The sequence below is a fragment of the Mugil cephalus genome, chromosome 8 (assembly GCF_022458985.1).
Source record: "Mugil cephalus isolate CIBA_MC_2020 chromosome 8, CIBA_Mcephalus_1.1, whole genome shotgun sequence".
Taxonomy (NCBI): domain Eukaryota; kingdom Metazoa; phylum Chordata; class Actinopteri; order Mugiliformes; family Mugilidae; genus Mugil; species Mugil cephalus.
The window spans coordinates 5,342,691-5,359,434 of record NC_061777.1 but is presented as its reverse complement, the minus strand read 5'-3'; the positions used below and the strand labels follow the sequence as shown (position 1 = coordinate 5,359,434).

At 41.9% G+C, this 16,744-nt stretch overlaps 2 protein-coding genes across 3 annotated transcripts; one reads left to right on the top strand and one right to left on the bottom strand.

Annotated features, from left to right (window-relative positions):
* Window positions 1–685: 685 nt before the first annotated feature.
* On the top strand, window positions 686–7,512 carry rnf215 (ring finger protein 215). Its single transcript, XM_047592088.1, has 10 exons — window positions 686–1,166; window positions 2,258–2,413; window positions 2,494–2,565; window positions 2,657–2,742; window positions 3,726–3,780; window positions 3,908–4,012; window positions 4,164–4,280; window positions 4,617–4,748; window positions 5,210–5,312; window positions 5,646–7,512. Exons 1-10 carry the CDS (start codon window positions 945–947, stop codon window positions 5,666–5,668), a joined length of 1,071 nt encoding a protein of 356 aa, XP_047448044.1. The 5' UTR covers window positions 686–944; the 3' UTR covers window positions 5,669–7,512.
* ascc2 (activating signal cointegrator 1 complex subunit 2) lies at window positions 7,051–16,289 on the bottom strand. Of its 2 annotated transcripts, none has more exons than XM_047592086.1 (19): window positions 16,177–16,289; window positions 14,279–14,406; window positions 13,981–14,139; window positions 13,692–13,865; window positions 13,447–13,576; window positions 13,285–13,352; window positions 13,047–13,160; window positions 12,314–12,426; window positions 12,147–12,221; window positions 11,965–12,069; window positions 11,810–11,878; window positions 11,325–11,399; window positions 10,838–11,090; window positions 10,444–10,640; window positions 9,845–9,964; window positions 9,433–9,657; window positions 9,254–9,344; window positions 8,875–8,966; window positions 7,051–8,028 (listed from the first exon to the last, which is right to left on the bottom strand). In XM_047592086.1, the coding sequence occupies exons 2-19, from the start codon at window positions 14,360–14,362 to the stop codon at window positions 7,857–7,859; spliced, it is 2,316 nt and encodes a 771-aa protein (XP_047448042.1). In that variant the 5' UTR covers window positions 14,363–14,406; window positions 16,177–16,289; the 3' UTR covers window positions 7,051–7,856. The 2 variants fall into 2 exon arrangements, with proteins under 2 accessions (XP_047448042.1, XP_047448043.1); XM_047592087.1 differs by having other exon boundaries at window positions 14,279–14,430; window positions 16,177–16,278.
* Window positions 16,290–16,744: the final 455 nt, after the last annotated feature.

Sequence of the window (16,744 nt, the reverse complement as noted above, 5' to 3'; positions counted from 1 at the left end):
TCTTGCTCCACTGCACTATTAAACTACGTATTATCAATTTAAATGTAAATTAAAATATCTTGCATTGTATTCATTCATTCATCTTCAAAATAATGACAATAGACAATCTTGGTAATAATCCCGAATCTCGCACATGCGCACATACAACAGCATAATAACATACGTAACACCTGTTTTATAAATGTTAGTTTGATTCAACGAATGAATGTCATCAACTGCTAATGCCACTCTTAAAAACGTTATAACTGCTCACATTTTGGCCACATTTCCCCAATTACTGGTCGACGGAAAACGGAAGTAGCACCGCTGCGCATGTGCAAAATGGACCGGTGTCCCTTGATTTTTCCGTTTCGGAGTTTTCGGCAAATAATAAATCGGACTCTGAGAAAATAAACGAATTTGTTCTAGTGTGAATATTGGCGATTTGACGACCTTGAGGTTTTGTACTGCACTTTAGAAACACTTACGGTAGTTTAACTATTATTTTAAAAGCGAAGCCGGAAGCAACGGACTATAACTATCTTGGTTCCGTTTGTCTTCAACGGAAACATAACAATAACTGACCATTTTTATCCTCCTCAAACACATTATTATTATTTGATTTAATGTATATATAGAGGTATTCATAATCTGACAGTAGACTATATATAAAATTATGTTTGATATTTAATATTAATTGTGTACAGTCTATGAGGACGATGATACATTTTAATACAAGATAATAATCCGTAATCTTATTCCGGTCCGTGCCGGAAGCTGCCGCTTCACTTGTTTACATTCTTCGTGGAGCAACTAGCTGACAAAAATGTTAGCAGATTTCCCCAAACAATGGGTGACAGGTGATTAGGTTCGTCTGACTGTTACAGTCATTTTTCATCTGAAATTTCTCGTATGCGCGTTTTTCTTTTTTTTCTTTTTTTTTTTATCTTTGTTATTTGCGGACCATGGGTTTAGCTCGCTGGAGCTGTTTCTGGGTAACCTTAGCGCTGCTCCAGCTGCGGTGGCTGGGGCTGATGGTCGCCGCGGAGCAGGTCGCTTTGCTGGAGGTTTTCCTGGAGCAGCGGCCCGACGTCAAGGCTCAGCTGCAGGGGGAGGTGGTGGAGTCCAGTAGGAAACCCGAGGACCGAGACGAGGACCAAGAAGAGCTGGAGGGAGACCTGATATTGGTGAGTCGGCTGTTGTCATTATAAATAGTGTAAGTGCATATATAACGAAATGCAGAAATGCAAAAAGCAAAAGAGTGAAAAATTAACCCCATAGTAGGGAACAAGGGAACTAGTTTGCAGGCTATGACTATTGTAGTAAGTATTGTGCATTAATGGTATATATTAGAAGAAAAAAAAATAATACCGGTACTTCGGATTTTTTTTTTTTTTTAATTAATTTTACGTATTATTCCAATTATTTTTTTCTAGGTTACTAAATGTTTGAACTGAGAATTTCCGCTCAGTCTTATGCTGTTTTTGTCAGCTCTGTATGCCGCAGGGGATAAATAAAGTTTTCTGAATGTGAATATACACATGTACTTCTTGGCTGAAACATTTTGGCATGATTTTAAGTGATAATCACGTTTAAATGAAGTATTTTTTTTAAAATTGCACAAGTCCTCTTGAGTGCCTCAGATGCTTATCTATATACACATAATCATATAATTACATATTCACATAAATGTACAGACACATACAGTATATATAAACATTAGAGTTAATTGTCACGTTCACAGTGCAGAAATATTTTTCCCTGTCCATTGAAATTCCTCTTTTTGCTGTCAACCCAAATGCCTAACAATATGAAAAATCTTAGAAATAATATATAAAAAGGTGCATATGATACAAAACATAAAAAAAATAATTAGTGCAAATATCGACGTGAAACATACACACCCATATAGAGAGACTGTTCCCGTAACACACTGTGATGCAGCTGCAGCTGGTTAGAATGGTCCTGGTAAAAATGGTGTTTTTTCTTAATTCTCCTCAGATAGAATAGATACTTGTGGGCCTTCTTGACCAGATATGAAATGTTCAAAGACCAAGAAAGGTCCACATCCACTCCATTTATGTGGATGCATGTGTATATGTCGCCCTTCACCTTCCTGAAGCTACAATATGACTCTTAATAAAATGGTAGATGTGTACGATGAGGAGGAGGAAATGTGAGCCTGCAAGAGTGCACCAGAGGCTCTTCTGCTTTGAGCTGTTTGCATCATTTTAAAGGGATTTTAGATTTTTTTTCCCGGGCTGTTTACCGTCCTCAGGTTCGAGATGAGCAGAGCCAGGTAAGCGCCAGAGGAGACACAGAGGACACCACCAAAAAGCAGGAGCCCTGGATCGGACTGGTGCCTGTGGAGATGGATGACAGCAAAGCCTCCACTGGGAACCAGGAGTCCTTTGCTGATACAGTGGTCAACAGGGTAACTCTACTGCTCTCTTAGTCTGGAGCACTTGTCTGTGTCTTGTGTCGGTTTAAATAATTCTTTTATTTCTGATCAAGATGAAGAGAGCCCTGGTCCTCGGAGCTTCAGCGCTGATCATTCTGGCTCTCAACCAAAACACCGTCAGTGAGGTAAAACAGTCGATAAACCTGCTGTTAGAATCTTTTTTCTTTTTTTTTTTTAATGATAGCGTTTTTAACCTGAAAGTCTTTTTTATTGTAGATGGATTTGTCTCAGGTGCTGTCCAAACCCATCATTGTGATCCAGACGTCAGAGAATGTCACCAAGCTGATCGGAGCTCTGCTAAGGTAAAGCTTATACATACCTGGTACAAAGCAACAACATGCAGCTTATTTTATGAATAAGACTTAAAAGAAAATATTCTCACAAAGTTAAGAAGTTCATGATGCTGTTGTAGACGTTTTAGTATAGCTTTGAAATGAGCACCAGAGTGAGGATATACTGAGTTTTCAGTAGTTGGAGCTGTTGTGAATACAGTATGTGCATTTAGGCTCATTCGGTGAGAAAGTTTAATCTGAGTTGCAGGTCACATACTTCTCTGTGTGCAAAAAAAAAGGTCACAGAGACGTGGCTTAAACCAAATAAGAAATCACTTGATTCATAAGAGGAAAGTCAACAAGCTGCGTAGAAATCAGTGTGAATAAATAAATGCGCTTCAAGGTGTAGTGATAACACGCAGCCCGTCTGCATGACTTGTTGCACACGTCTCTTTTGTAGTTGACTTTAAACTCTGTTTAGATTTGGCCTCTTTTGTGCAGCAAGTCCTCTAAACTTTTATCTGAGGTGAAGGAAGACATTCACTTCAGGACACTGAGGCAGAAAACCTGAATATCAGTCCTTCTTCTTTTAGTTCAAGAACAAAACCAACATAATTTGTGTAAATCAGCACTGACTCCTGCGGTATTATCCTCCCTGATTTCAGTTAGAACAGCTTTAATAGTGATACTTTCATTATGTTATGACTAAGTCAATCAAAAACAGTATCTATAGGCACTAAAATATAAGTGATAATACAGAATTAATAACAAATGTGATGAAATCTGGTGATGTCTTGGTCCGTTATGACGTGGTCAAAGAAAGTGACATCAGTAAAACTCACAGCTTTAGGATTCATATTGCTGCAAATAATTTAAATTCAGTGTATGTTTCTTAACATTTTGTAGAGATGAGAAGATGCTTCCTGCAATTCAACTCAGTCTTAGGTTCAAAAGGTGCAAATGTTATGAGTGAGGATTTTTCTTAGCACTAAATGCTACATGACTTTTTCCAGGGGCCTTCAGGCGACGGCAAAAATCACATACAAGACCATCCTGCAGGACAACCTGGTGAGCCCCACACACACACACACACGAGCTGACAGTGTGTTTCTGAGTTGTTAGCACCCTCCAGTGGTGGGTGAGCAGATGACAGGCTGAGCTGACAGTGAGCACATGCTGCTGTGTGTTCGGGCAGGGAGCCACGCTCACGCTGTGGTCCAGCTGCGGTCGATCGAGAGGCGGTCGCTACGGGGAGTGGCAGGGGGTCATCTGCACGGGGGAGACCAACTCTCAGGTCCAGGTGGGACATCAGCCTCAGGGCACGTCTGCTTTTAAGCCGCTGTAGGACTAAAAGAGATTCCCTCAGTCCGATTTGAAGTCTGCAGGTTTTGAAAATGCTGGATGAAATGTTAAAGCCGCGCTGCTCCTCTCTCTATTTTGTGTGTCTGTAGAAGTACCTGCAGCAGCTGTGGGACACCGTCCTCCTGGTGGCTCTGATCCTCAGCACAGGAGTCATCGTTCAGGCCCGTTGGCAGAACCAGGACCAGCAGCTGAACGACGACCTAGAGGTAGTGGCCCGTCCTGCTCATATATCATCTTTATGTTTTGCTGCTGAAAAACAGACAAGAGTAGGTCATAACACAGAAATAAAAAGCTCCCTGAAGCATTAGCATAGTCTAATATTGTTAACTATGTCCAGGCCTCTGTGCGTACTCTTTCTCTTGGGATGAACTCATGTTCAGCCACAGCCTTTTAGTCAAACGATGGGTTTAGCTGCACAGTGTGGGCGGAACGTTAAGAGCCTGAAGCTCAGCAGCAGAGTTCAGAAAGTCATTATCACAAAACCAGACGGCGCACATCTTTAACCACGTCACGTCATTCTTCTGCTGTGTCGCTTCCCTCAGCTTCTCCCCAAACAGGACGTCCTGAAGAGAATGTCGTCGCTGAAGACCAAAACGTACCGCCAGCCCAAACCGTCGCAGCCGGTGGAGACGGACAACTGTGCCGTGTGTCTGGAGCCGTTCAACAACAACCAGGTCAGCGAGGCTGATTTAGGGAAACCGCTTCCTGTTATTTATATGTTTCAAACTGATCTGCAGTCTTATTTTTTTCCTCTGCAGAAACAAATTCTAACAAAAACTACCTTCACTAAAAAACACTACAGCTGCTTTTTGATAATGATCATTTTGCACTTTTATTGTGCAGCAGGAAATGAATCCACTGTGTCATTACAGCATTCGGCCTGTCCATAAACATGCAAATATATAGATGTTACACTTCCATCACAGGGAGGAGCAGTCACTAACCTCATGTACTCACTGACAATAACAATAACACATTTATTTCAATGAGACTGTGACTTAAAAGAAAAAGTAAATGATCTCTCACCTGTACATGCTGCCTTACTGGTATATTTATTTTAAGAGTTTAATTACAGTCACTGGTGCAGATAGAAGACCGTTAACGTTGTTGTCTCTTCTGGACGTTGTCGTCACAGTGTCTCCGGGTGCTGCCGTGTCTTCACGAGTACCACAGAGACTGCGTTGACCCCTGGCTGCTGCTGCAACACACCTGTCCTCTGTGCAAACGCAGCATCCTCAGTGAGTTTTACTGCGCCACTGGTTTTTTTGTCTGTGTGAAGAACGAACTCTGTGATAAACCAGCATTTAATTCTGTATAGTTTGTAGAGGAGAACAGAATTGACAGCGTTTGAATGCACAATAACAGGGAATGTTTACACACCAATCAGCCAGAACATTATGACCACTGACAGGAGAAGTAAATAGCTTTTATAATCAGCTTTAATAATTCAGTGTTCTGGACCTGGCATTCATTCATGTGTCTCCTTCTATAAGTTAATATCCTGTTGCTCCACTAACTATCATTATTGTTTCTCTCAGTATCTCAGAATCTTCTCTTCTTCTCTTCTCTAGGCAGCGTCTGCAAAGACAGTTAACGGACGCTTCAGCTCCGTCCCTGCTGCGGAATCTCTTGAGAATCTGAGAATCAACTCATCTCAACGTCTCCTCCTTTTTTTATTTATATTATATTATATTATATATATATATATATATATATTATTTTTTTCTTTCCAAAACTGACCTCAAGGCTTCCTCCTCTCAGCAGTGGACTATGGACTCGAGCAGCCTCTCGAGACTGTGGAGCAGTCAGGATTTTAAACCTCTGACCTCGGCGCGGTTCTGCCCGTGCAGACGTGCTTTGGTGGTATGAACTCGATACTATGAAGTACTGTGTCGGTACTGTCGTGTGTGAACAGCACTCCCTCCTGGAATCTCGTTACTGTACAACCGTGGAAGTATTTGTATATGTGTGAGCTACAAGTGACTCCGAGCAGGATAAAAAAAAAAAAAATTAAGCTTTTAATCTGTAGAAACTGGTCAACCTCAGCGAGTATTTATGAATCAGCTGCATCCACATTCAGTGATTTCTGGTTTGAAGCATGGACCCAGCATCGATATTCACCTTAGATCCAAGTGATGCTGATGACTAACTACCAAAGTGGACTAATGTAAAGTGTTGGTTTTTAGAGGTTCTGTGAGTCAGTGTGAACTTGTTGGTAAAATATGTGGAAAAAAAGTGTTTGCACGTGTCCTTAAGTACAGAGACCCGAACCACCAGGAGCACGTTCTTAATTATTCTTTAAATATCGGATTCGTATGCAACAGCGGCTCAATTAATTGCTCAGTTTGAAACAGGTGCGTTATCAGTTTGTAGCTCATGTGACCGCAGCTCAGTTTGTTTCCTTTTTTACACTTTAATTTGCTTCCTTCCTTTTAGAAAGTGTGTGTGTGTGTGTGTCCCCTACATGGGTACAACAAATGCACATGTGATTCTAATAGCTGCACTTCAGTACTTGGATGTAGTGAGCTCTCGGTGGAAAATAATCTCATTTTAGTTCTTTCCATGAGAAAATAGCACTTCTTCTAGGATAGAACGAAGCTATTTAGCAGAAAGATTTTAATAAAGGCCAGCGAGTCTGGCTCTGTCTGGAGGAAACACAATTATTAACTCATCACATGTTTAAAGGGGCCATATTGTGCTAATTTGCAGGTTCATTCTTTTGTTTTAGAGTATAACAGATTGTGTATCACTAAACATTTTTCGCTCCTCTTCTCAAAGCGGCCTCATAAACATACAGGGTTCCTACGCAAGTATGGAAAGTCTGGTCTCGGTCTGTGTTCAGATAAGATATAAGATACCGTCAAACGTGCTAGAAACTGTCAGATAAATATTTGTGACATATTTTTTACATTCTGCTGCAAAAGGAAAAAGTCATATGTGCTTTATCTGCGAGTGACGACTCAAACTCGAAGGATGTCAAAACAACTCTGTTTTATTTTGTAATGTAAACTCCAAAAAGCAATTACGTGTGCTTTTTTTTGTTACAAAATGCTCCATCGATCTGTTCTCTTTATAGAAAATAGAGTGCGCATGGCAACATGTAGGTTTGTCAACAGCCCGTCGCTGTTCAGCATGTGCTTCCAAACACGACAGCATCCCATAAGATGCTCACTGAGCTCATCTCTTTTGTTTTTTTCCGTGAAGCTGGACACCGGTGGTGTGAAGTGGGTGGACGACGACACGTATGTTTACATGCAGTCGGCCGCTGATGTCCAGGCTTGATCGTAGGTCACTAATTGTTCTTCCAGCTACACGAGGAACTGCAGTCTCTCCCTTCCCTTTACTCCTACGTAGGTTGCTGATGATGTCAAACTGTGGATCTTAATAATAAGCTAGTTTGTTACTTGGCAAAAATAAAGGTCTTATTCTTTGTCGTCATTTCCTGGCTCACTCTCAGCACTTTGGTTTTTAATGAGCTGTGAATTAAAATCCAAACAGCCGACCGTCCTCGAGGTTCGAAGTCCGGTAGCACTTCTACGCGTCGCTAGCAACTTAGAATCACAACAATCTGAACGTGTGGCCCGGTGTTAATGAATACATAATTTCAATGAAAACTGAAAACCTGTGGAGGTTCTCACGGCCTTCAGACTTCACAGCTGGAACGTGAGCAACCTTAATTCACTCGCACCTCATCCACGTTCCCGCCGCCTCCCTCTCCCAGCGTCACTTAGTTTATTTCGAGCAGCAGCAGCAGCAGCAGCAGCCGCCGGCCGTCCCTCGGGTCAGGAGGGGATCATGCCTTTGTTCCTCTTGCGGTCGGCCATGCTGCGCCGGTTGTGGTTGCTTACGTGGCTCTTGTTGGCCTCCTTCTTGCGTCGGTCCAGGAATGTGTCCAAGGTCTGTCCTTGGCCTTTAGGTCGACCCACCACGTTGCTGGAACGCTCCGGTCGGATGCTGGAAGAGAAGGATGGAGGGAAGTCAGTAAAAAGTGTGGGAGGATCTAAGGCTTCATAGCCTGCAGTTATCCACTCCTTAGTTATTTTCATCTATTGATATCTATATTTCTCACATTCAGTGTCTTGCTTAAGGACACGATGACATGTTGTGCTCAAACCTGGTTCATGGACAACTCGCTCTATTCATATCAACATTTCTTGTACATAGGTTTCTATTATATATAAAATACCGGTCAGAAGTTTTACTTCTTTCTTATTTTTATTGAAATGTGCAGTTTAATGTCTCGTTTTACTCTGAAATTAAAGCACAGAACAAATAAACAACTGAAGTGGAATCAATATAAAACCTAAAATCTATTCTAAACATCTAACAGTAACCATCTTTGTCTGATTTAACATGTGAACACACATGTGACATTCTTTCTTTCTTTCTTTCTTTCTTTCTTTCTAAAATGGAAATCAGATATTTTTCTTCCCAATTTTGTTGCAGAAGTTCTTAGAAATGTGTGTCACTTGTAGGAGCTTTGCTTTCTCTCTTCCTTCCAGTTCAAACCAGCTTCATGGGGTTAAAGTCTAGAGACTGAGCCATGGTCCACTCCATGTTTTCCATCTAGTTTTTATCCTGAGGGAGTTCTGGTAGAGTTTGGACTAAAGGTTTGGATCATTATTTTGCTGTAGGATGAAGCTCTGACCAACTAAACCAGAGGAAACTGATGCTGTTGGAAAACTTTTGACCAATAGTTTATGTCTTAAACCAGTTACACATTTGCCTCTAAACTCTCAGCCACACCCTGGTGCTGTAAGTGAACACGGTGATAGTTTTGGAAGTGAAAACTGCCTTCACCCTTTCCTCTGCTGCATAGCGGCTCTCCTGGCTTCTGCCCTCTCTCTCAGCAGAGCTGGGTCCTGCACGAACTGATCCCTGTTTGTATTGTTCTGAAACAAAAAAGAAAGATGGTAACGAGCACACACACGTTTCAAAAAGTCAACTGATTCAAATCTATTTTGTAAATGAGTTAGATCTTCGTGGTAAAATGTGCAATTTGAATAATTTTAGGTGACATTAAGAAGCATTTTGCAGAGCACACAAACATAAACAACAGAAAAGAATTCAGTTTATTTCACATAAGCACAGTGTGCCATGAAAATATACACATTTAAGACAAATAAATCCTCTGAGAGTAACTATAACTCTGGTAAATACTGCTCACGTTCCACAGTACCTGTAAAGTGCCTTCCTCCTCATCATCTTCACTCTCCTCCTCTTCCTCCACTTTGTTTCCTTTCCTCAGTATCTGTGGGGTCGTGAAAGGCCTGCAAACAAATCAGAAGGTGTGTTTTAAATTCGTCTTTTAACCCTTTTTTTTAAACCATGCAGGAACCCAAAAACAAAGTGAGGTACCTTCTGTTCAGGAGACTGTCTCCGTCCAGGTCATTGGCTCCTATTTGGTTCATGTCGTAGGTGTCGTCGTACTCGTCGTCGTAGTCGTCCAGGCCGTACGCGGCAGAGGACTCTCCAGGCTCGATGACGACCTCGTCCACCACCGTCTCGTAGGCCTGATAACGAGCTCTCTGCTCCTCGATGTGCTCCTTGTTGTTCAGCATGTCTCGAGCGCTCTCTCCTTTCCTGTGAGATGAAGAAAGAAAAGCAAAGTGGACTCTGTCGTCACGACACAGGAGAAAACATCTGGATCTTTTTTAATTAAGCAGGATTTAGATGCAAGACTTTCATTATTCTGAAGATGCAAACATACAATGAGTCGAGGGGTTTTCAGTTCTTTAAATAAGTGAGCGTCTCCTGTGTGATTCGTTACCTCCTGCCCTTCCAGATGCGGGACATGTCCACCTGGTCTCTACGGAACACGTCGAACTCATCGTCATCAAACACGTTGGAGCGGTTGTTCAGAAGAGTCGGGAGGTCCTCCTTCACGGGCCTAGAGGAACACGGTCAAACAGTTACGGTATCGCACACAAACAATCTGCAGAACAGATAAATAGCACAAGTTTGTACTAAAGAAAAACAGGGAAACCGTGTGAGGACCATAAAACAACGTGGATCTTCGAGGACATCAACATTATTAACTGGTTTCCTGGGAACATGAACTGACACATCCGTTTCTGCAACTTCTATTTTTACTCAGTCTTGCAGGTACACACACTGAAGAGTTTCACTTAATAATAAATCTATTTGTCTGATGCATCAGGGAAACTGGCAAAAAAAATCTGAAAAAAGTATAAACTGCCACGACAATCAGAACTCATGCATGTATGAATTAATGTATTTATATCGTCCCCTCTCACATTTACACAGCAGTCATGGATTATTGCATGAACAACCAGGTGTTCCTGTTGGTTTACATCAGTCCAACAGCATTAAACTGTAAACGATAGAGGATTTTAAGTGCGTGGTCACCTTGGCATGGCCCGGTCCAGTTTGTCCAGGCTGGGGGACAACCGGTCCTCCAGGATGTTGTTGATGACCAGCTCAGAGTTGTAGTCGTACTCCTCAAGGCACGCCAGCAGGAAGCCTTCGCCCAGATCGGGAAGAAGGTCCCTGATACACGACAGGAGCGACTCCAGCTCCGCGCCGCTCACCGAACACACTGCACCCTGAAAACACAAGTCATGGACGGAACAGAGTCACCTCCTCATCTAGAGTTATTTTTTAATTATGTTGAAGTGGAGCTGAATAGAAATGGAATGAACTGGATATTTTTTTGTCCAAATAAATATTGTACAGATGACATGATGATGACACAGCACACCGATTTGTCAAATGAGCTGGAATAATCACACTGTGAGCTCACATTGTTTCCTTTCCGGGGAACGTCCAGCATGGCCTCCGCTCCCCTCGGACTCTCTCCTCCTCGCTCTCTGACCTCCTGAGGTTTGAAGCCATATGAAGGCGAAGCAGCAGCTGCGGCGCCACCTGCTGCTCCCTGTTCGCCAGGCAGCAACGAGGAGAATTTATTCTGAACCTGGCTGTGTGGTTTCCGTCGGCCCGCGCCTTCCCACGCACTTTCCACTCCCTGGAGCAAGTAGGACGTCCTGGTCTCATCACTGAGGGAATCAGGCGGTTAAGGAAGGAGACGAAGACGCGACCAGAGCACAAAAATATTAAATAACGTAACAGCATGATGCAGGTAGTTCACATTTTAGAAACAACAGATGCTGTTGTGACAAAGTTATTCTGTAAATGCTTGCAGATCAATAAAATAAAAGGAAATGTGTTGTTTCAAGGTGCCATGAAAATCTGTTAGTCCAAAGGTGCTGCGGTAAAGCTGATAAGGATACATGACAGGAAGGGCCTGTTGCAGGAGGCTGATGTCGTCTGCGATGGGAAACTGCTCATCATAGGCTGTCAAAAACCTGAAGGAAAAAGCAAAATCTCAAATGTAGACTGAGTCAGATCTTCATCTTAATCTCCAGCTTAGCAGAATTCAGAGTGACTGAAGTCCTGTCCGTATATAAAGCACTTTGCTCATCTCTTAGTGGCTGACAGTTGGTCACAAAAAGATCTTCTAGGCTCCGGTTACCTAGGTAACCCTCTTGTACATTTACCTGTCCACCTGCTATGAGCACAGCTCCCTGAATTTCATCAACTACACACGGTGTCTTGTTGCAACGTCATTGCTCGTCTCTTCCCGTGTTTAGCATTCAAGCCACAAAAAGCCAAAAAACAACTCCACAGCAGCAGCCAACAGCTGGAGGACAGTCCACAAATGTGATAGAAATATAATGAAACAATGACTTAAGGAGGAAAAAATGATAAATCTCACCTTTTCTCAGTTAGAAAAGACGTGAAATATTGCAGAAGTTCCTCTGCAAACGTCTGCATGTTTTCTTTCCTGCAACGTGACAAAGATTTGTAAAAATAATGCTTGTGTGTTAACGGGTGCTGCTATTCCTACTAAGCAGAGCTTGAGCCTCTCACCCCTCCAGGATTGGCTGTAGGCAGGTGTGGTGCAGCAGCAGGTGAGCCATCTCCACCATCTTACGACAGGAGTGAGACAGCCTCTTCCACAAATTCTCCTGAAGACTAAAAGGAGGGATTGAAGCTTATTTATTAATGCTGTCACTTTAGTTCTTATTAAAATCTCTGAAGCGGATACTCACCCTTTATCGTCAAAGTTTCTCTTCCTAACTGCCTTCTCAAGATCAGGCACAGCGGTCTCATAAAATGAAGTCAGTCTAAGGGCACCAGAAAAAAAAACAATGAAGTCAGAAAGGTTTTAAGTAGGTGCATCTGACCGTGAGCGCTTAGAGGAGAGTTCTCTATGTACCTGCTGAGGAAACAGTGGGATTGGAAGCTGGAGCAGGCTGCAGGGAAGATGTCCAGGAAGGCATGGATGGTGGTGGTTGAGTCGCACAGGTACAAAATAATATCTTCAAGTTCCTGGAACAGAAAATCCATCATATTATCATGATTATATATGTAGCTGCAGTGGGATTTTAAGCCTGGACGATCATCAGAGAATCAACCAGCAACGAAGGCCGACTGTGATGTTGTTTCACTTTAGCAAATCACAAAGACTACAGCTTACTACCAGCTGGTACACACATCCTGCACTCCATACTAGCAGGTGGTTGTCGTCTGTAGTCCTCATTCAAAATGGTAAACTGGAAGAGCCTGGGAAGCTAATTTATTGTCTCACTGATGCTACGTGCTACTGGAGGCTGAATTTCCCCATGATCAATAAATTATCCATCCATCTATCGTTCTATGTAAACTGAGTGACAAGAAAGAACCTTCAGCGCAAATGATGCACGGATAATGTGAACAAATCTAAGACTGAGTCTGGTTTTGATGCCATTTGTTCTCAGCGCTTTATGTTTATTACATGTAGACCGGCTGGTATCCATAGTAGTCACCTACCTACTGTAAACATATTCACCTTTAACTACTGTATATTTATCATATACATAATTTTAAACTAGACCAACTCATAACTATATACCGTTATATATTGGCAGCGCATGCAGTACTGAGGACGTATATGTATATGTGTGTCTGACCTGTTTGCTCATGGTCATGGCAGTGGGTTGTTTGTGCGCACTCAGCTTTACTGGCTCCATGGCAGTGGCTCCTTCACAGTGAATACCACACTTCTCCAGGATTGAGTCAAAAACCTGAAGTGGATGAAGAATAAACACATAAATACAATCTGAGGGACACAAGTCACGGTGGAAAAAAAAAACTACAAAAATAAAAAATCTTTTGAAGGAAAGTTGTGTTTTAGAAATCTAGTTTTACCTGTAACACGGTGGGGACCGTCTCGTCCAAGTCATTGTAGTAGGACGGCTGCTGAGTAAAGATGTTCTCTGAAAGGACATTGTTAAAAGAGTGAGATGAAATATAAAATAATAATAATAATAAAAAAAAAAAGTAATAAAAATGACTTCATAAACAACTCACCAATCATCTTATGCAGCAGCTGGCTGTTGCCCTTCCCAAAGAGCACACACAGATCCAAAAGTTTGGGAATGTCAAACAGGAAGTTGTCATAAATAATTTCTCCAAAGACAGCTGGAGTGAGGAAGTTCTCCTGAGGGTAGAGGCCGAAGTCAAGGTTTGTACTGAGCAGCTCAACAGTGACGTGTATATCAGCGATAACAAATGAGCTCATTATCCCTCCTGTGGCGATCACATCTGGCTCTTACCTTAGATTCTTTGTGCGTGGCCATCCTGAGGAAGGTCAAGAAGACGGACCTGTGGACGGACCGCTGCATCTCAGCGACCGACGGTGAGGGGGGGAGGGCAGCGAGGTCCAGGCCACGAGGGGCTTGATGCAGATATGAGTCCAGACACCTCTGCAGGGACTCATCAAACACCACCTAGTGCATAAAAATATGTCATCAGAAAAGGCAGAAGATGTACAAAAAAGGTTTGGATGTACATTCATTTTGTCAGTTGGAGCTGAATGAAAAGAAAACGTGGCTCAGCAAGCACCTGACACCAGAACTTGTCGTGGGGCAGTGAGAGCAGCCACTCCAGATCCTCTGTGATGAATCGGGCATGCTCCAAAAACTCCTCCACCTCGGCTGGAGAGGCCTCTTCAGGAGGGGGCTTGTAAGGCACGAAGCAGCGCTCCTCTCTCCTGTCTGGGTGCTGACGGGCAACAAAAAGCGTTTTGATTCTGAGAAACTGTTTTTTTTTTTGTGAGCGGTATGTCAGATTAATCCTGGAGTCCTGGAAAACCGCTGTATGAAAGATAAATATTTGCATACAGAGATAAGAACCGACTCACCAGTGCAGGCAGCTTGCGCTCTTTTCCCAGTGGGCCCGGCTCTGTCACCTGCTGCTCATCCAGAGGCACTCGAGCACAGGCCATGGCTTCTCCTTCTCTATTTTATTCTTCTCCTTCTCTGGTTTATTCTGAGAAATCACATGATGGCAAATCTATTTGAGGTGTGTATATTTTTATTAGTGAGAGAGTTGGTTGAAAAATGACTTCACTTTGATGGGAATAGGATCAGAGTAGGGGTCCTGAAATAAATCATTCTGTCTGTTTATTGCTGAAAAACGTCATTGCCGTTTAATTTAAAAATCATGTCCCACTTAAGTGAATATGAATGTGTACTCTGCTGTATTGCCAATTATTCTAGCACCAAAAAAAGCTTAATTTCTGTTTGCAATACATATAATAAATCATCAGACAGTAATAATGCACCATGTCACAAAGCTCATGTCATCTCAACCTGGTTTCTTGAACTCGACAACGAGTTCACTGTACTGTACTGTACTGTAGATCTCAGTCCATTCGAGCACCTTTGGGACATGGTGTAGGAATGTTTCCAACACCATGTTGAAAGTATGTCACGAAGAATTAAGGCAGTTCTGAAGGCAAAAGGGGTTTGCAACCTTTCACTAGCAAGGTGTACCTAATAAAGCGGCCAGTGAGTGTATCCTCCCACAGAAAATCTGTTGTTGCTGAGATTTATGAGTTTTAAAAAGGTCCATTTAGAGATGAACATTTAAATTTAGTCATGAACACTATGATTTATTCAGAAAATCTGTCTTAAACTTAAACCTATGACTCTCTGGTGTCGAACACAAACCATGTCAGTCGCTGTACCTTTAAATATAAATCTACCACATAATCCAGCTCCAAAGATCTCACATGTCCGTAGGGAGTCAGCAAATTATACTCGGCGAGTATTTCTGGAAAGACGGCCCAGTTAGCTCAGAAGCGAGAAGCAAAAGACGATTTACATCTACACCAGAAACTTTGCATATAAAATGGAGGTAGACGTAACATTTGGACACGTCTTTGTTTTTCTGTACACAGGCTGTTGTGCTCACCACAGCATCATATGTGTCTCTTTCCCTTAGTCTTCAACAATCACCACAAATCTGTCACAATCTATCTATCTATCTATCTACATATCAATCCATCTATCTATCTATATGATTGCAGATAAATTGGTTTGCTATATATCCCGTTATTCATTTATGTATATGTTTACATCCTCAAAACAATCACTCTTTGTGGTCTCCTTCTGTTGACTTTACACAGACCTTAAGCTAAACACAGTGAGCAAATTCATATATAGACAACACCGAGATTCAGCGTTTGCTTTCACTTACATTCAAGTCATTTTATTATTGTCTCTCGTGCTGACACGTCAGAAAATGACAGCATGGCTAAAGCTACTGTTATGAAGCTAGAGTGGCTACTGACAGATTATCATTTTTCCTCTTTTTATTCTCTCAATGAAGAATAAAACAGTTTATAGTGCTTATTCCACAGCTTTTTGTTTTACATTTGGACTGCTTTAGCCAGGAGCTACCACCCCAAATTTCCACACATTATGACAATAAATGATCCTTGAATCTTGAATGTAAAGTAACGCAGTTGGCCACATGTTAAACGGGTTAAAAACTAGCTTTTATAGAAGACCGTGTCTCATGACATGAAGTTAATCAGCCGAGTTCTGACTTCAAAAACTAGCTACGCATTCAGCTAGCCTGCTAGCTGTTAGCTTTGTACCAAGTTAGTCAATTCACAGACAAGCTAATGTTAACACAGCGTAGCTAAGCAACCGATGACTTTACAGCCGTGTGGCCGTGACTCGTGTGATATAAATGTGCAAGAAATAATCCATAGACATTTTTTTATAAATGTATATACATATATGAGCCCACCTTATAGTATGACAGCCTGTAACTCTTTCAAGCCATCCCAGCCACTCCACCGTCTCAGCTGCTTTTTGCACAGTTTCAATTTCCTAAACGTTTTCTAATCACCTGTGTTAGACGGGAAATGACGTAGGTGCGTTTCTTCTTCACGGCGAGGCGCGCGCAGTACAACGACAGTTTAATGTATCTGTTTCCCCCTGGTGGACAAAAGGACGAAGCGTACATAGCACTAATACACTAAACATAAAACTTTGATTTAAGTAAAAACATAACTTAAACTTAAAATAAAATAAAAAATAATGAATGAAAATAAAATAAAATAATAAAGTAAGTTTTATATGTTGTGTATCTTGTTCACTCATCTGTATATATGGTCTCACCTGTACACAGGCTTTCATCTGTAAATATTGTCCATATTCTATTAAAAACAACCTGTACCATATGTCTTCTATACCACACTATTTATTCTAGATTCTGCACTCACTTCTTATTGCACTGCTTAACGGCATATGGATGCTCTGTACCTGTGCATGTGTAATGACGACAACTATCATTAGCATGAGGGATCCATAAC